General features: G+C 40.2%; 1 protein-coding gene across 1 annotated transcript in view; it reads right to left on the reverse strand.

Moving 5' to 3' along the window:
• LOC140693565 (uncharacterized) overlaps window positions 1-20,627 on the reverse strand; it is a 545,747-nt gene that overhangs the window by 85,908 nt on the left and 439,212 nt on the right. The window contains exon 8 of the mRNA XM_072957353.1: window positions 19,898-20,021. Within this exon, the coding sequence (XP_072813454.1) occupies window positions 19,898-19,991 (94 nt within the window). The 5' untranslated portion in view covers window positions 19,992-20,021. The remainder of the gene's footprint in view (window positions 1-19,897; window positions 20,022-20,627) is intronic.

The raw sequence follows: 20,627 nt of genomic DNA on the forward strand, positions 1-20,627 counted from the left end.
CGTTCAGTGATCAATACTTCGGTGTCCTCAGGAGTTGACATTATTCGAAAATGCACAGCCTTGGCCCAGACCTCCTCTTTCAGCTCGTGACACTGCACTTAGATGTCACAAGGGCACCTCCAACTCCACCTGCAAAGAGCTGACTTCACGGTGCTCCTCCAATAGCCGTCCTGCCCAGGGCCTCTGGTCCGGGGCTAAGTTCTCCGTGCCTCTCCCAACTCAGACCCATCACTCACAGATGTGAATGGACCCCTCCTTCAGGGCCCAGATATCCTCAGACACCGAGTCCCACCACCCACACCTGACCTACCAGATACTCACTGGCACTCACTCAGCACTGACTCTGTGCTGGGACCATGCTGCACACTGCAAACGTTATCTCACTGGATCTCCACAACAGTCCTGGGAATTGGGTACATCACTGCTTCAATTGATTAGATAAATTGTTTCACTTCCTTGAGTGCGTCATTCAAACTGACACGGCTACTGAGCCACAAGCCTGGGCCTGAAAACAACTTGAAAATTGAACACTGCTACACCTCGCAGCCACCCTACTCTGACTCATCACATCACCTCCTGCCAAGCCTTCTAAATGTTTCCAAGCACTCTACAAGACAAAAGTGAACTACGAGAGCACCCCACTCTCCAACATAAAATCTGTCAATGATGGTCCACTGCCCTTAGGAGAAAGCCCCACCGGGCCTGAGCACAGCCCAACGGTCCAGCATCCGCGTTCCCTGCGCGGCCGCGCCGCCTCACCCAGTACGCAGCTCTACACGTGCCTTCTCTAGGACAGGGATGCTGACTCCGCACAACCAAGGGCTTGTCTCACTTGAACAATGATCACCTTCTTCAGTGTTCATCTTCTTCTTTGCTGACCCTCAGAAAAATGTTTTCTCATGATGAATCAATATCTTTTTCCTTATAACTTCCCATCATTGATAATGAGCTCCCCCAAAAGAGAGAAGACCTAATTGTCCGTCTCCTTATCTGTAAAGTGAGATTAACAAGGAAATATGTGAGGTTTTATGAGAAATAATATTCATGTGAGGCTGAGGGACAATTCCATCATACAATAAGCACTCAATATGTGCTTAATTAATATTAATAAGATTATATTGCATTCCAGCAACCTTCAATCAATTTTTAATGATTTTGTCCAACAGACTACTGACAAACTGTTGGACGAACCACTTTGAGCAGATCAACACAAGCGTACTGGGATAGGTAAGCGCTGACTCCAGTTGCAGCTGCAGCCACCCAGCACTATGGGGTAGGGGCAGTTTGCTCAAGCTCTTACATGTTGCGTGAGCATTTAGTTGTCGTTATTGATTAAAGACAGGTGTTCTTTAGTCAAAGCCCCTGAAACATAAATCTTCAAAGATTGATGCAAATTAGGTTTCAAGAACAACACTCTCACTAGAAATTATTTGAAAATCATAGTCTTAGCTACTCCGCACATCAAAAGGGCATGTTCTTAATGTATCTGACTAAATACACCGAAAGGGTTGTTTAAAAGAAATTACGATGAAGCCATCCTGAATAAGCTCCAGTATCATCTGCACAAAGCCCCACCCAAGGGTCTCATTTCACATTTCCACATAGGTGTTCAGGTAGCTTAACTTGGGTCTTGGTTTCTTATAACACGGGGTGGGGAATTGTTGTGGATAGATTTAAGTAGCAAATATATAACTAGGGTAATTGCTGTTAAGGAATTCTAGAAATAAGAAGATTGATATATAGTCCCACCCATAAGAAACTCAGCATTTCCAATTACAGCAGCATTAAAAATAAAATGAGAGGTACATTTAACAAAAATTTACAAGATTTGTACATTGAACTTTTTGAAGTATCACCAAAATAAATTTTAAAAGATCTACATATATGGAAGACATCCCATTTCCATGGAATGATAGACAGTATTATTAAAAATATTAAGACTCCTCAAAATGATCTACATATACAGTGGAATCCCTATCAAAATTCCAGCTGACTTCTTTGCAAAAATTGAAAAACTGATCCCAAAATTAATATGGACGTGCAAGGGGCCCAGGATAGCCAAAACAACCTTGCAAAAGAAGAGTAAAGTTGGAGGACTCACTTTAAAAGGTACTAAAATGCTACAGTAATAAGTCAGTATGTTGCTGGCATAAGTTTGGATAAATAAATCTATGAGACACAATAAAAACCCACGGGGAAAAACTTACATTTACAGACAGTTTTCCACTAGGGGGCCAAAAACACCCCATTGAAAGAATAGTCTATTCAACAAATTGTGCAGGGACAGCTGGGTGTCTGCAGGCAAAAGAATCAATCTGGAATCTGAACACCCATATTTTATATAACAAATAAAAATTAAAACAAAGTAGATCACAGACAGAAATGTAAAAATTAAACCTATAAACTTTCTAAAAGAAGACACAGTATAAATCTTTGTGGTCCTAGGATAGGCTTTGGTTTCCTGGATACAATACCAAGAGCACAAGTGATAGAAGAAAAAAGCAGATAAACTGGACTTCATCAAAATTAAAACCCTTTTCTTACAAAGGACATCATCAAGAAAGTGAAATGACAGGGGAAATGGGTATCTCAAGTCAGAGAGTGCTTGCTTAGAAAGAAAAATAAAATAAATCAGTACATCTAACTACCTCCCCTGTAAAGAAATTGTTTTAATGTTTAAAAAAATATAGTGAAAGACAATGTGCAGAATAGAAGAACAATTTTGCAAAACATGTATCTAATAAGAGAGTAGCATCCAGGATATATAACGAATTCTTACAACTGAACAATACAATAAAACAGACCCAATTTTTAAATTTACCACGAATTTAGATACATATACAAATGGCCAATAAGCATATGAAAAGATGCTCAACATCACTAGACAAATCAAAATCAAAATGAGATCTCATTTTACACCCACTAGGATGGTTATTACCAAATCACGGACAATAACAAATGTCGTTCAGGAGGCAGAGAAACCTCATATGCGGCCAGGGGAAAGGGACAATTGTGCAACTTCTTTGGAGAAGCCTGGTATTTCCTCAAAAGCTTAGAGTTATACGGCTCAGCAATTCCACTCCTATATGTAGAGTCATCCCTCAATACCGTTGGGGGGTTGGTTTCAGGAACCCCACACCCTGGATACCATAATCCAAGGATGTTCGAGTCCCTTTACAATCAGCCATCTGGATCCATGTAGTGGAAACTACAGATATGGAGGGCCAACTGTACAGCCAACAGAATGAAAACATATTCTCATAAAAATTTCACATCAATATTCATAGCAGTATCATTCAGAGGAGCCAAAAGTTACTAACAATATCCATCCATCAATGAACGGATAAACACATTTACCAAGAATAGGCCCACAAACTTTTGGTCATTGAAACTTTGACAAAGGAGGTGAGAACATACAATGGAGTAAAGACAGCCTCTTCAGCAAATGGTGCAGGGAAAACTGCACAGCTGCATGTAAATCAATGAAGTTAGACTACTCCCTCACAGCATACACAAAAATGAATTCAAAATGTGTTAAAGAATTAAACATATAGACAAGACACTATAAACCTCTTAGAAGCAACCATAGGCAAAACATGTGACATACATCTCAGCAATGTTTTCCTAGAGCAGTCTACTCAAGCAATAGAAAAACAACCAAAAATATACAAGAGGGATCTAATTAAACTTACAAACTTTTGCACAGCTAAGGAAACAGTAAGCAAAACAAAAAGACAACCAACCTATGGAATGGGAGAAAATATTTGCAATAAATGAAACTGCTAGGGGCTTAATTCCCAGAATATGTAAACAGCTTTTACACTTAATAAGAAAGAAAAACAAACAATTCAATTCAAAAAATGGCAGAAGTCCTAAAGAAACATTTCTCCAATGAAGACGCACAAATGGCCAGTAGGCACATGAAAAAATGTTCAATATCATTATCAGAGAAATGCAAATCAAAACTGCAATCAAATATCACCTCTCACCAGTCAGAATAGCCATCATTGAGAAGTTCACAGACAATAAATACTGGAGAGGCTGCGGAGAATTGGGAACCCTCCTACACTGTGGTGGGAATGCAGTTTGGTGGAGCCATTGTGGAAAAATGTATAGAGGTTCATCAAAAGACAAAACCTTGACCTCCCAGATGACCCAGCAATCCCACTCCTGGGCATATATCCAGAAGGAACCCTAATTAAAAAAGACACCTACACCCCAATGTTCACAGCAGCACTATTTACAATAGCAAGACATGGAAACAACCGAAATGTCCACTGACAGATGGCTGGATAAAGAGGTTGTAGCATATTTGTCCAATAGACTACTATTCAGCCATAAAATAATAATAAAATAATGCCATTTGCAGCAACATCAATGGACCTGGAGAATGTCATTCTAAGTGAAGTAAGCCAGAAAGAGAAAGGAAAATACCACATGAGATTGCTGACATGTGGAATCTAAAAAAAAAAAAAGAAAGGAACAAAAAAATAAACTTATCTACAGAACAGAAACAGACACAGAGTCACAGAAAACAAACTGTGGTTACCAGAGGGGGGAGGGTGGGGGAAGGAATAAATTGGGAGTTCAAGATTTGCAGTTACTGAGTATGTAAAGAATAAACAGCAAGTTTATACTGTATAGCACAGGAGAATATATTTAATATCTTATAGTAACTTATGTTTAAAAACAGTATGAAAATTAATGCAGGTATGTTCCTTTTTAACTGAAGTCTTGTGCTGTAGACAAGAAACTGACACAACATTATAAACTGACTAGACTTCAATGAAAATATTTTTAAATAAACTAAAACCAAAAAAAATGGAAAAGGATATTATCAAACAAAAAGAATAAAGTACTGATTCAGGCTACAATATGGAAGAACCTTGAAATTTTATGCTAAAATAAGCCAGACACAGAAAGCCAAATAGTGCCTATAAGGTGAACTGTATCTAAGCGTTTATTGTACTACTGTAAATTTTCCAGAGGTTTGAAATCTATCAATATCAAAATAAAATGTATTATGCATTAAAAACGCTTCCTCACAGGAGGGCTTTAATTATTAAATGCAGAAACGCATATAAAGCTCTTGGAAAAACAATTTGCACGTCCACACACAGTCACTGCTGTCACTGCCACTCAGAGGGTGGTGCCAGCGCTGATGAGAGCTGCCTCCACTCGCTCCCCTGCAGAAAGGAGTGAAGGCCTGAGCTCTGACAGGCAGGGTGAGCGTGAACCTGAGTCATACACAGCCACGTTCCAGACTCTGCGTTACCCAACTTTCTTATACAAACTGCAACATGTAATGTAAACACGCTAGAGGGATGTATCTTACAACACAGGGAATACAGACAATGTTTTACAGTAACTATAAATGGAGCATCTATTGTACACCTGAAACTAATATCATATTTTAAATCAGCTATATTTTTATGAAAAATTAAAAAATATTTTTAAAATGCTATCACTTTAATATTCAATTCGGTTTTTAAGTTACTACTAAACAGCTCAGAATGTATAAAAGCATTTAATTGTGCTGTTTGCTTACATATTTATTTACATTCAGCCTCTTGCTAAAAGAGAATTTAAACAATTCTGTTAAACACAGCTTAACAACCATAACAACAAAAATGCAAAACGGAGAGTGAAGAGAAAATGGAGATTCAATACTTAAATGAAACCAGGGGGAGATAAACTCATAAAAATGGATTCCATGAAGTCAGGGCAAGTGTTAAAGGCCGACTACAAATTCAGCTGTAAGATTCTTGGCAGCTAAAGCAAAAAGAAAATGATGAAGTGGCCGGTGGTAGAGCATGTGCTTAGCGTGCACGGGGTCCTGGTTTCAAGCCCCAGGGCCTCCACTAACAGATAAATACATCTAATTACCTCCCCCCAAAAAGAACCCCAAAGAAAAGATAAAGAGAAATTTCTTTCCCAAAGAACCCTGATATTAAATTTGGGTTAAATACTTAAAAAAAGATAAAAAGAAAAATAAAAAATATAAGTGACACTGTGAAGGAAAACCCCAGCTGGGCTAACAAGCTAAGTCACAAATCTAAGTGTGATAAGTGTCGGTTTACTGATCTAAGTTTTGCTGAGCTACCTGGTAAACCTGAAGTTTAGTGTCAGTTTAATGGGCTAATAAGCTAACACGTAAATCCAAGGACAACAATTGTCAGTAACGGGATCTGTTCCAAATTGATAAGCTTCAGTGTACTGATTCCTTGCTTTTTGTTGTTTGAGCCTTATTGGCTAATAGCCCCATACTTGTAATTAACCCTATAAAACCTCATGTGCACGTCTTGGAGGTGCTCAGAGCTTTGGAAATGAAGCCCCTCTGAGCGTGCCAGCGAAATAAATCTCAGTACTACAACCTTGTGAGTTATACTTGTTTCTTGGCTTGCCTGTTGTTTCTATAACAACACAAGCGATAATGCCCGTGAGATAAATCTGCGGAGGTTGATGTCAGGTCCCCATGTCTCACGTAGGAAAATCTGAAACATTTCTCTTACCATTCAGGGTCATCATAAGCCCACCTCACACCTCCCACCTTTAAATGCAGGAGCACAGGTAGGGCCCGACCTTTGCTGTCTCTGTGTCATCACAGTGAGACAGGATGGAAGGGGGAAGAGCACAGCCATTCAAGGAAGGCCACAGCAATTAACATCAAAATGTTAAAGGATTCAACCCCCAATAGGCCTTGAGGCTCAGGATGAAGAGATTTAACTTCTAGCAGATCTTGAGCTTCAGTAAACATCCATTGTAATAGTAACTTGGTGAATAACATGCCCCAGGCAACATGGCAGTCCCAATGCTAGCCACAAAAGGTCAAAGGGTGGGAAATGGCCAACTCCCTGGGAATCCTAGCCCCTTGCCCTAAGGCTGGTCCTTCTACTTATTAGCATATGAAACCACCAAGCCCAAGAAAACAAGCAACACAGCGCCACCTCGCGGTCACCACTCTCTCTCCCTCTTTGGGGAAGGCCCACAATTTGTGGAGTGTGTACCTACTTCTAATATGAGCATCAAACCCCCACACCTCGTGAAGTTTCTCTTGCCTATCAATGTATCTCTCTGAATAAATCTACCTTTACTCAACACTGGCTTTCTCTTGAATTCTTTACTGCATGAAGTTAAGGAACAAAATCTGGTGGGGCACATCCCAGGGGCTCAATGAAAGCCTGGGACACAGCCCTTCTCATGCCCAACGTTTTTTATTCTTGTATCAACAGGACTGGGCTGTGAAGGGAGGTCTGAGGCCACAGCTAAGGGACAGAAGCAGCCTCCAGGGCTCCAATTGGTGGGCAGTCTCTCCCCCAGCATGGGTCTTGGGGTCTGCCCGGTTCTCTGTGTTTCTCTGTTGTGCTCACTCCCCAGACATACAGCGTACTCCTAGGCTTGTCCCCACAAAACCCTTCTCTCCAAAATACAAGCACATCATGTCACAATCCTCTTGTTCAACAAGGAAATGTTCAGCCTACTTTTTTTCCTCCCCAATAAAGTACCCAACTGTCCTCGCTCCCATCACACCACTATTTTCTTTGTGAGAACTCTGCACTCGCCACACCCCATCCTGAACACAGGTGCCTTACTGGCTGTGATTGAGATGTTTCTTTCTCACACAGCAAGTGTCCTTTCACTTTCCCCTTGTTACCTTAAAAAAGCATTTCCTGAGTCACTCACCCCTCTGATTCTGAACTAACAAAGTGCTGAGTTTGCAGTCACTATATGCATACATCCCAGTTTTGGCTAGGTTTCCATCACAAGATCTTCATTAAGGAGCTGCATCAAGAAGTTTAAAGAGGCTATTCTTACATCTGAGTGGAGGAGCCTGCAAAAAAGTTGAATGGCTTTGAAGAGAGAGTTAACCAGGGACAAAGAAGTTGCAGGTCCTAGTCAAAAGTGTCATGAGGCAAAATGTTCTCCCAAGACTCAGTGTGGCTTATGAACACGGAGTCGGCGGGGAGGAGGTGACAGGCAGTGAGTAGGGTGAGTGATACAGGTTACGCTCCCCCAGCTGGGGAAGAAAAGGTTTTTTCCAGTTTTCCAAACAATTTCTTACTACCTTTTTCTATTATTGTCACATACTGTTTCCAACGAATTAAGCATATCAATGTCAGTCATTTGGGCCACTTGGGAGAAGCTACACGATGCCATTCACAGGGCTGGGACATGACAGCCACACCAGTCTAGATTGAAAGAACAGTCGGGGTATTTGCAAGGTAATCACGGGCATGCAGCAAACTCCCCAGCTTCAATGACCTCATCTCAATGCTGGGGCCAATAAAACTACCAAGCAAAGTGCGTGATGATTATGGCCAACATCTGTTTATTAGTTAAGTGCCCGAGACAACTGTCGCTTAATGGGGAATGAGTAAGATCAACGAGGCCCTGTCTACCTGGCCAAACGCGCCCTGCCTTCCTGCCTTGGTGCAGCAGCAGAACTTGTTTAGCTGAGATGAACACCCCCAGAGCAGCCCAGACGGGAAAGCTCCCAGCTCTGCACGGCGAGACATGTTCCTTTCCTTCTCAGAGCTGATCACAATTTGCTGTCGTCTGTTTTTATGTTTATCCCTTTTGTAACTGTCTCTCCTTCGGAGTTTTTGCTCAAGCAGCACAGGGCCAGATGTGTCTTGCGGCCTGCCGGATATTCTGGGCAGGGAAACAGCCGACTCCATATCTGGCTCTGGTGCTGAACAGAGAGGACAGAAGGCCCAGGGGCCCATGCTGAACCGAGGCCTCTGAACCCAAAATTATGGTCTGATTTTGGGCAAATTATACAGTCTTTTTACCATGAGATTCCTCATCTGTCCATGAAAATAACTGTCCATGGCACATAGAATTACAAGGATTATAGGAAATCACCAAATTCATAACCTAGCCAAGGGGCTGCAAGTGCATCCTCAACAGACAAATGCTGCCTTTACAGCTCTGACACATGCTAAGCGGGGCGGCCCCACACAGTGAACACTGCTAAGTGCCAGGGTGTTAAATGCTTCATGTGTGCTATAATACTCTTTAGATCTTACAACAATCCCAGGGTGAAACGAATATTATGCCCATTTCACAGATTCACCAACAGGTTAAGAGATTTTGAATTCTATTCCAAGGCCCTATGGTGAAGAAATGGCAATTTAAACCGGAATCTGGGCCCAGGCCTTGGCTCCATCTCTCTCCAATCCACCTGACCACTTGCCTTTGAATTCCACCTCTCCAATACACAAGTTTCAGCCGGCCAGCTCTTAAATGCAATTTGTGCAGTTTGTCAATGTTGGTTAATTACCATAAACTGTTCTCAGAAACCACTACAGTAAAGAAAGGTGGACTTAAGGAATTCTGCATTGCGTTCTCCTGCAATGTGCAGGATCCCTTTCCTACACCTCCAAATCCAAGTGTATGCTTCCTCCGTGTTTATGTTTGCACACGGCTTATTAAAGCAGAAGGTACCTGCAGTAATTCCATCTCGGTTGCTTTCCAAGGTTGCAGATTATCCATAATCAGTCTGTGAACGAAAATACTACAATGTGAATGAAAATACTGCAACCATGACAGTAAACAAAGAATACTGAAACCAAGTCATTAAAGGCTGCCGCCACCCCCCAGCTAGGACAGGCCTGCAGCTCAGCTGTTACAGCAACTCACAATGGTGTCATCTGAGCAGACTCAGAATAAGAAAGGACAGGCTACTGGCCCGAGATAGCTAGGTGCTTGTCTAAAAAATGAATTCAGTGAGTCCAAATATTTGCTTCCTCTCACACATACAAAAGTACTAAATTCTTGAACTTGAGATACCTGGCTTTCTTTAGATAACAAGCAATCTTTTATTGTTCCAACAACCTGGTCTTTGTTGTAAAGCTCCTATATATCCTAGCTCTGTCTCAACCTCTTGGGAGCAGTCCCTCAGAGAGTTCTGACAGGCTGTCATCCTGGCTCGAGTCCTCCCGCCAAATGAAACATAACTCTTAACTTTTAGGCTGCACATGTATTTCAGTCAACAGTTTTGGACACCATGAAGCACCACAGCAGATTTCTCTCCACCTGAACTCTCCAAGTAACTGGAGCCTTGGTACCAGCAGTGGCCCTTTGTGCCCATCCACCTTCTCGGGGAGTCCAGATGAATTTGGGTGAGTCTCTCTAGGTTCTCGGATCTCACATATTGGTTGATGATCCTAAGTTTTATCTGGCGGTGTATCCAGGTACGTGGCCCTCCAGTTGAAAGAAACTGAGGTGAATTACCCACCCAGTGGAGACATATTGAGTGGGGCCTGGTTGAAAGATAACAGGAAATATCCACCTTGAGGATATGTCCAAAGTGCGGCTGGTGGAAACATATGAGGAAAATACTCACCCAGTGGAGACATCCTGAGTGAGTCCAAGTTGAAAGACACTGGGTTCAGGACTGAGTGGTTAGGTAAGAATCTGGTCTAATATTTTCCTCAATTTGGTTACCTCCATTGAATTTTTCAGGATAAAAGTAAAACTCCTATGAGGAAACTTTCAACTCCAAAATTCGGACCATCCTCCTGGCTGGTAACAGCTTTCTCGGGTGACAGAGAATCTTCCAGGAGTGGTAGACACAAAGACTTCATGACACAGAGTTGTCCCTGTGGGAAATCTTACTAGCAAATTTATTCTGAGAACCCAACCTTACAATGGGGAATAGAACTTTCAAAAAAAAAAAAAAATAAAGAACAGAAAAGAAAAGAAAAAGAAATGACAGATTGCCAGTCTCCAACTATTACCCCAGCCAGGTTTATGTACATACAAAATTTACAACATTAATTGGGAATAAGAAAAAAAAAAACTCACTCTGAAAATAACTAACCAGGCCTGATAAAAACATTTTTTTGGAATTCTGAACTTATAAAAACAAAATCCCCTTTAGGGGTAACTTGGATTTCTCTTCCTGTGTCCTTGAAATGTAAATGTTTTATCTTTCTCTGGGTGTTTTAAGTGTGTGTATGTATGTATATGTATGTTTAGTTTATTTTTTAAAGGAAACCTTGGACTCCACCATACAAAAGTTTCAAGTATTGTGTACATATGGTGGCCACGCAAATAAATTGGGATTCTAAGCAATTCTTTGATTGTACCAATTTTCAGATATTTTGCCATCTTAAACTTTGCTGCATCAGCCTGGACCACAAAGGCTTTTAGCTTTTGGAGAGTAAACCTTTGAATTTTATTTAGGCAACACCCCGACTCTCATGTGGAAGGGCCTCTGCATCTTATTGGTTTAAAATCACTATATATATATTATATTTGTATATAAATTGACGGCCATATGATGGATTTTTTAATTTGGAAAAACTTTTTAATTGGTGAAAGTTTAAAGAGATCTCATTATAAACAGTTGTTTTATGGTTTCTATTAAAATCAAGTTTAAATGTAGAAAAATATATCTAATGGTTAACCTAAGAACTTAGTTAAAAAAATAAAACTGGTTTGAAAAGCTACGTTTGTGTTTTCCTTTCTGATAAATGTTTCTAGATATGCTAATAAAAACTTAGAATAATTAATGTTAATTAGGTTGAATAACTGGAAAAATGATTGTAAAAATGTCGAAAAAAAAAATAAGTGGCTTATCCCAAAAGGATAAATATTTTTATATGGTTATTTTGAATCAAATAAATAAAATGGACATTTTTGGGTTTACATACAGGGTTTTGATACTACACAACGTAAAGTTAAAAAAAAAAGGGCCAAAGAGTTCACCTCCTCCCCCCCAAGATTAAAGTTCAAACAAGCCCATTTTACTTACCACAGTTTGAAATATATGTATATATAGACTGAAATACTTGATCAATAATTGGGATAACAGACCAATTAATGAAATTAAAAACTGAGAAGTGCCTAAGCTCTTTGGCTGAATCTTGGGCATCCTAGAGACTTCTATAAAATTATATACAATGCACACACACACAAAAAAAGGTTTCTGGCACTCCTTCTAGAAATAAGAATTATTGATTAAACTTAATAAATATAAAAATTAAAGGTATAAGATTTAATAAAATTGAGATAAAAGTTTGTGAAATTGGTATATTTAAGTGGTCTTTATACAAAACTTTTGCTTGTGTTGTGGGATACATATGTTTAAGAGGAAAAACACTTCCCCTTCTTGGTATTATAAGGCTAGGCACATATCTGTCCCTCTGAAAATATTAATTGAACAAATTAAAATAAACCAATATAGTTACATAAGCCGTCCAATATAATGTAAAACTAAAAACTAATTTGAGTGGCTAATAAAAAAATACAGGTTTACCCTGGGTTTAACTTATAACACAAGGAAAAGAGATCTTACTAAATGCCTTATGCAAGTTTTGGAAGACATATTTAAGTAAGCCTTAAAGTTTTAAAACATGGAATTCTTTGTTTACAGCTCTTCTCACTGATACAAAAATGCCATTTAAGGAGATAAAATACGGCCTGGGTGAGAGAGCAGTTCTCTGGGGACCTGGAAGACAGTGTCTTTGTCTTGCACATCAGAAATATAAATACAACAAACAGTGACCTAGGACTGAGTCTAATTAGCTCAACGAAATAAACCTTAAGGCCAAGAAATTTTTGGCATATTAGAACTCAGAACTCTGAAGGGTCCTTCAGACATTGTGAAGAAATTTTAACTGTCTGTTTCATAAATAGTAAGCCTTAATGATTTGAGCAAGCAAATTCAGCTTACTCCAACTATTATTATACCTATCTTATAAGTAAGTTTTAAAGTGAAGTTATGAGATCTCTAGCTTTTTTCTGATTATAAGCCTGTGTACACATTATAGGAGTGAGATATTTCTACTGCTAAAGAAAAAAAATTCAAAGACATAGAGCTCTGCTTAATTGACGTAAAAATATAAGAGCTTAAACATTAAGTATTTTTAAAATAACAACTGAACAAATTGACTTTCAGCGTCATGTGAAATGGAAAATATTCAATATTAAGATAATATTTGATATTGTTTAGTTTAAGTATGTTCTAATTAATATAGACATCTTTAAAGTCATCAATATTATGTATAATACCTTTACTGTACCTAGGTTTAATGAAAGTCAAATAAGATCCTGTTATATCTGTTGCAGATTTGTCAAAAAAAAAATAAAAGTAATGTGCTGTGGTAAAATTTTAATTAAATTAAATGCAAATGAGATGAGAGCTTTGGGTAAATATTTAAAATATATTTTTAAAATGTATGTTTAAGATAATCTCTAAGTGTTTGGTATCTTTAAATTCTAGTGTTGTGCTAAATTAAGTTAAATGACAAGATTTTATTAAATAGCTATGCCATTTTCAGATAAAATAACATTGAAATACGAATTACTTAACATTTAACTTCCTCTTACAGTGAAACTAAAGGTATATAGAAATATTAATAAATGGTTGGTGCCACACTGAAATAGTCTCTATTAGTAAGGGAATGATCTCAGTATCCTAGGAAAGTAATATAAATGCGTAAAGGAAGATATAAGAATGGAATTATATTTTGTTAATGAAAAATAGTGACTTTCTCCTGAACCTGGTTACTTCTGAATAGAAGAAAAATAAGGGACACACTAATATAAGTATAGAAAGCTGTGGAAGGCTTGTGGAAAAGGAACCCTGAGGGAAGAGTTTTGTACATGGTCAGAATTGGCTAAGTTTAGAAACAAATTGGGCAACGTAAATGAATCTTAGAAGTAAGCTGGTACAAGATTAGAATTGTTTTTCTCTCTGTTAAGAGGAAAAAATTTTCTTAAAATGTTAATCCTCCTTCAGTAACAGATTGTAAAACTTCTTATACCACTTAGCTGATATGTTCTGCCTTTACTTTTGATGTATTTTCTTGTTAATGAATTAGTACTACTTTACAGTGATCTATATGTTTATCTGATCAAGTGTTCTGAAATCTTTCAAAAAGCTCCCCAAATATAAAATTCTAATTAATTAAATAAAAATTAATTTAATTAATTAAAATTCTTTTAATCTCCAGTTAAGTTTGGGATGCTACAGAAGGCCCCTGAAACATCCCAAAGAGAGATTTTTAACTATAAAGTTTCATTTGGCATTTTAAATAACATGGAATTGTCAAATGAATCATAAATCTTCTAAGGTTATATTGAATGAGACAATATTATTAATATAGATATTGTAGAAATTATATGGACTCCCTAAAATTCTGGTATATCTGAAATGTTACCAGTGATAATTATGGGTATAGTGAACAGATTTCTTTATTGATTATAGTGTAACGGTGTTTAACCATGCTTTTAAATTTTTTTCATTTATAGACAGTTAATTGTTTTCTTCTGATGGTTTTGCAAAATGCTTTCTCTTCAAGGAGATTTACTGATTCCTAATAAATTTCACACTATAGCACTGAACTAAACTGGGTAAGACATTTTAAAGTTCTAATGAAAACTCTCATTAAAAGAATTAGTTACAAGGGACTGATTAACCTGCTGAATATGGTTATAATTTTTGATATTGTTTGAAATACTACTGGCTTTTAACCTGTTTCCCAGACGTAAATAATCTCTTCTCCTTAAGCTGGTTATGGTTCACAGCAATTTGATAAATTATACCTATGTAATCACACTTGGAACACTTATCTTTTCTCTCTATCTGATCCCTCAAGAGACTAAAAACACTTAGGTTCCCAGTGGCTCTATCAAACAAATTAGGGAGATCATCTCCTAACAGATATAGGAGTATAAAGATATTTTAAGGATTTTAAAGAGAAAAGAATTTACCTAAATCTGTAAGGCAGAAACCCATGAAAAGCCTTGACGTGTCTTTCTTGGCCTTAGCAAACCTTAACATTCTACCCTGAGACTCCGTATTAAAACTTCCAACACAGCCAATTTAAAAAAGCCTATATGATCAAATAATCAGACTTAACTTGTAAAAAATTAATCTTGATTTGGCTATATTTGAGAAAACTGAGGGTAACTTAAGAGAGAAAATAAATTATATTTTAGTCGATATTAAATTCTAGTTTTGTTAATTGAGGTCCATATTTACTAAGACACTTCCCAGATTATTCCTTGCTGTCATGTCACATTACTGTACGGTTTAATTGAATTATGAAAAGGATACTCTAGGTTTGTTTCTGAAGCTCAGAAATCTATCCTTGGGTAAAGTTCCAATGCCCCATGACCTGCAGCCAGGGGATTATACATACTGCAACAGGCATGACTTAAAGAACTGTCTCCAACCTGAATGGAAGGACCCTTTTTCAGGTACTCTTTACCAGACCATACACACCAAAGCTGAAGGAAACGGAGTCTCCGATTCATTTCCTATCTGAAACATCCCCTGCACTGCACTGGCCTATCGAGTGCTGCTCACCTTAAAACAATGCCCAAATGGAGAAAAAGCTACCAGACCAGGATGAGAAGAAGACGACATCTGAGCTAGACAGCTGACCCAAGACACCGGACCAGGACTGTATACCAATTACTTTGATAATTTCTCCAACCTTTGATTATGATCTACTCCACTTGTTAAGTTTATGATAAATTACCTATGTCTAGTACTTCTGTGTTACCTTGGTGGGTTTCCCTACTCCAAGGCTCTAATTAGATAGCCCTCAGAAACGTTATTCTAAAAAGAATTTATAGTTCTGTTTAGGCCACTGTTGATCTTACAAGGTGGGAGATTTCAACTGGCCAATTAATACCTGCTCTGACCCTGACCATAAATATGAACTTTCTCATAGGATCAAACTCAGAAACACAAGCAAAATTTTAACCCAAAAATACAACTTCTCGACTATTAAATTCTTACTCGTGACTTTATTAACGTTACTAGCTGTATTACTTATATCCTGTCTATTTTATAAAATTGTTGTCTGTTACATTTCCCAATGTGTAACTAGGCCCACAAGATTGATGATGGCTAAACATCTTGAAGAAACAGATAAAATTTATAACCCTGAATAAAATAAATATAATAGTGTGATTCTATTTATGGGAATGAGCAAAGATGGGTAAACACTTTCTGTATCATAATAGACTAGTAACACATGTGATCCAGAGAAGTTTTAGTATCAACAGGGTCTGACAAAAAAAAACTTACACCTTGAATGGCAACTTAGAAGATTCTTCACCTGAACTAGGAATGAGCCATCCTAGCACCGTGGGACAAAATTGGTCATGAAATTTCTCTCAAAATATTGGTCAAATTTAGGACCAAGTGGGAGCACTGTGAATGAAAATACTACAATGTGCATGAAAATACTGCAACCATGACAGTAAACAAAGAATGCTGAATCCGAGTCATCAGCGGCTGCTGCCAACCCCCAGCGAGTACATGCCTACAGCCCGGCCTCTCAGCCACTCACAGTGGTGCCCTCTGAGCAGACTCAGAGTAAGAAAGGACAGGATACTGGCCCTAGATAGCCAGGGGCTTGCCAAAGGAATGAATTCAATGACTCAAATGTTTGCTTCTCACCATACATAGAAAAGCAGTAAATACTTGAACTTGAGATATCTGGTTTTCTTTAGATAACAAGCAATATTTTATTGTTCCAATTACCTGGTCTTTGTTGTAAGCTTCTATATATCCTAGCTCCTCCCCTACCTCTTGGGAGCAGTCCCTCAGAGTGATCTGAGAGGCTGTCATCCCGGCTCGAGTCCTCCAGCCAAATAAAACAAAGCCCTTAACATATAGGCTGAACGTTTATTTCAATGACGTTCCAGAATAGACACAACTCATCAATTCTGTAATGGAACACACTGAATCAGGAACCAAAGCGTGTTTTAGTCCAGAAAATCTCCGGGTTCCTATTTCTTCCTGTCATTATACAATCCCTCTAGAACTCATTAATTTGCTGTCTGCTCCTCTGGCAACAAAACTCGTAGAAGACTCAACTCAGCAGAGCACCCTGCTGGGGAGAACACCCCGCAGAAGCACTGCAGGCTGCCTGCCCTCCTGCACGCTCTGCTGACCCTTGGTGTCCTCCGTGGAGACCAGGCCAACAGAGCTGTTCCTAACAGCTACAAATTCGCACACGTTAAATAAATCATTTTATTTTATATGATATTTTACGTATATACACATCTCTGAAAACAACTTTGCAGAAGCTCAAATCTTCAACATCAATCCCCAAAGGCAAATCCGGTCCCCAAGAGGAAACAAGACTTAAGACGACGCTAAGGCCTCCAAAGTCCTCTCAAGGACCGTCAACCAAACTGCCTGCAGGTCTGCAGCTGCAGGCTGTTACATGTCTGCTTTTAAAGCAACCCCTTCCTTCCCTCGGGTATTACAGTGTCCCTCTATGCCCTCCCATCTCAGGGTAAAAGCAGCCGTTGCAGAACCTTGCAGGGAAGCACTGACAGGAGTCGACAAAGAGGATCAGAGCTAAGCTAATACTTCTGATGACACGACCTTGTCACTGTGTCACTTTACAGATGAAGATATATATAGAGAGAGGTGGGGTGATATTGCTCAAAGTCACACAGCTAATAAGTGGCAAAGTCTATAACTCGGCTCTTCCCTTCGGCGTGACGCCCCAGCTGGGACGCCCACAGGGTTGTCTCATGCCTGCCTGAACAATCCTCTCCTGTCACTCATAGCCCACCACAGGGTCTGACCCTAGCCTGCCTTTTCAGCATCTATTTCCTCCAGTCTCTGAGGAACAAGGCCGTTTGGGCCACTGTATGACTTTCGGCTCCCGGAAACATCAGTGCTCATGCTGGTCTTGCCTGTGCATCCGGCCCGCTGCTCAGAGGCTCTTCCTCCCCTGCAGGAGGACGTTTCCAGTCTCTGCAGGGACACCTCCTCAGGGGAGCCCTCTTCTCGCTCTCAGCACGGCAGGGCCACATCCCGAGCTGCCCCATTAGGACAGTGTGCGCCCAGGTCTGTTAATCAGACCAGCAGCATCAGAGCTAGGGATTATGCCCGGGCTACCCTGCAAAACTACTGCCCGCCACACAGCCCCCAGCCAGCAGGTCACCTGGAAGTCACAGCAAGTGCCCCACCCAATCCAGAAGCCTCTTCATTTGCCAGCATCGCTGATGACTGGTTTCCAAACTTTGGTCAGTTTCGCACAAAACAGCACCTTCAACCGGTAAGCAGAGGGTTTCGCTTCTGCTCCCCATCCTTACTGGTAATGTCAAGGAAAACAAAGAGGCCTTTTCTCAACACTTTTATAATGACACCCTCCCACCCACAATACTCATATGCTCAAGAGCTTTGGATCCAAGTGATTTTCTTTCCCTTATGATAAGCGGCTCAAAACACTGCGGGATTCCTTCTATTTAGAGGGTATTTGTACTCAGTTTATCGGCTTTAATCTGTTTTTGTCTCTCTTCAATATCCCTAGCAGTTGCCACCTCTTACTCCCTTCAGCAGCCTCCCTCCCAACATCTACTCTAGGAAATCAGCTGTGATGAGGGGCCCTGGGGCAGTCACAGACGATGCAACTAAGGCAAAGAGAGGGTCCATAATTTGCCCGAGAAGATCAGCTTCAACCCCCAACAATGTGTGTCACGTCCCTGTGTTTAACTCTTATGCTAAGCAAGATAACTTTTTGTAGATTATGGTTATAAACAGATGAGGTATAAAAATACATACAAGGACACACATCTACTCTAAGATGCTCACTAACTCCACTATTTTGTTTCTACTTATTTCTATTAAAAAATATTAAGAACCTCTGCAGTCAGTATAGCAAAATGTTACTGGGCTTTAAATCCAGAATATAGAGGTGTTAAATGTGTCATTACTCATACTTATTTGTATGTTCACAATACAAAATTATTTGAAAGTCCCTCTCACCTCCCCCTACTCACTACTGGCTCTCACCTGAGCTCCCAGACCACACATCTAACAACCTTTCACTTTACCCACAGCTGAACTCATCAGATTTCCGCAGAACTCCCTCTGCAGCTTTCCCTCCTCAGAGCACAGAAGGACCATCATTTACCTCATTAATCCACCCAGAAACCTGGGCCTTACTCCATCCTGCATTCACAGCCAGCCTTCATCCTTTCCTTTTTACCATCTAAACATGCCTTCAATATGTTCGCTTTTAAACACTGACCGTCCCACAGCTCAAGTGGAAGCCACCAACACTGCCCACCTGGACTCACGAGTCTCCTAAGTGGCCCCACAGCCGCTCTCCCCTACTTGAGACAAATGGGACTGTGCCACTCCCGCGCTTTTTGGACTCTTTTAAGACCCACTCTTCTTAGAAGAAACTCCAAGTTCTTCACCAGGTGAAAGTCTTTGCCATGAAATTGTCACCTCAGGGAGGGCAGGACCCGCCCTCTCCCCTCGGCCCCACCCTCTGGCAGAGCATCAGCTTGGGAGGACCTGCTGAGCTACACCAACCTGTATTCTAAACCTGGTCTGAGTTCTTAGCAAACTGCTTCACTTATCCATACAATTCCAAGGTAAATTAGAAAGATTTTAGATGTTGAGCTAGACTATTGATTTTGGGATTTTGCACTAGCAACCTGCAAGGACATGTTCTAAAGATTCTGTCTTCTTAAAACCACACCCAGGTTAAAGGAGTATTTGTGGAATGTCTTCGGAGGAAAAGGGACTGTACTTTTACAGGCTTTATGTTTTATAACATGAACAACCCGGACAGGGTCACAAATGGAACCGCCTCACAAGTGACAGAAGACAGGTGAGAGGCACAAAGCAACAGGTTGCAAAGATGGTAAGAGTAAACATGATTCTCCAACCCCCCCAAAAATTTTTGAAACAACCAAAAATTCTGAATTTTAAAAGTAAAAGAGTATCATATAGAGAAATGAAATAAATAATGCTCTTCATCAGGGTTTCAAGATCTCACTCCAGAGTTTTTAGCAGGCCATACTGAATCCTAGCACAGAAAAATCAAATGGACTTGTAGTGAGAAAGTTCCAGGAAAACTGCAGTAATTCCTCCACTTGTGTAAGGACATACACTCACCTGCTGAAGGTGAATGTAAACCGCATTCTGGATAAATTCGAAAGCTTCCAGGCTCCGCTTCTGGATGCCAAGGACATGGACAGCTTGGAAGCATGCTTCTAACTCAGTCACCGGCATTTTTACACTGCAGGGGAAACGGAGGCACCCAGTCAAGAGCAGAGATGTTCCTGTCGTGTCTCACAGGCCGTGCCTCGGGGATTCAGTGCCCTGCAGCAGCCCGGCCCCAGGCAAGGACCAGCAGCGTTTTCCACCCAAGCAGGAGGGGCACTGTGCTTGAGAAAGCCCATCTCCGATGGGGGCAAGAGGGGCTGGTGGGGTTCAGTGAACCTATAAATGCCCACAGAAATATGCCTGCATTCATTCAAGTGATGCAAACAACTGTAGCAGGCTATTTAACAAAATTTCAATTGTCAGTGGAAATTTTGCCATTCCTTTCCGCTTGTCCCCTGCACTCTGAGACAGGCTTAGGCTCTCTTACACCTGCAGCTCTGTGCAATAGTTGTGAAGTCATTTTACTTTACAGATACCACGGTTCTGCCCAGGGTGATATCCAGCCCAGAGAGGTGGCCCAGGCCAATTTAAAGCTATGTGGCTTGCGTGCAGGGACAATTACAGGAGCTGGTTCCGGAGCCAGGCCCCTCCCCACCTCTGCTCCCCTCTCTCCCGAGGCCCCGCTGCCAAGCACTCAGGCTCCGTGATCTTAAGTCCTACTCTTCTACTCTACTCCAAA

This window comes from Vicugna pacos, unplaced genomic scaffold (assembly GCF_048564905.1).
Source record: "Vicugna pacos unplaced genomic scaffold, VicPac4 scaffold_19, whole genome shotgun sequence".
In the NCBI taxonomy this organism is placed as follows: Eukaryota; Metazoa; Chordata; class Mammalia; order Artiodactyla; family Camelidae; genus Vicugna; species Vicugna pacos.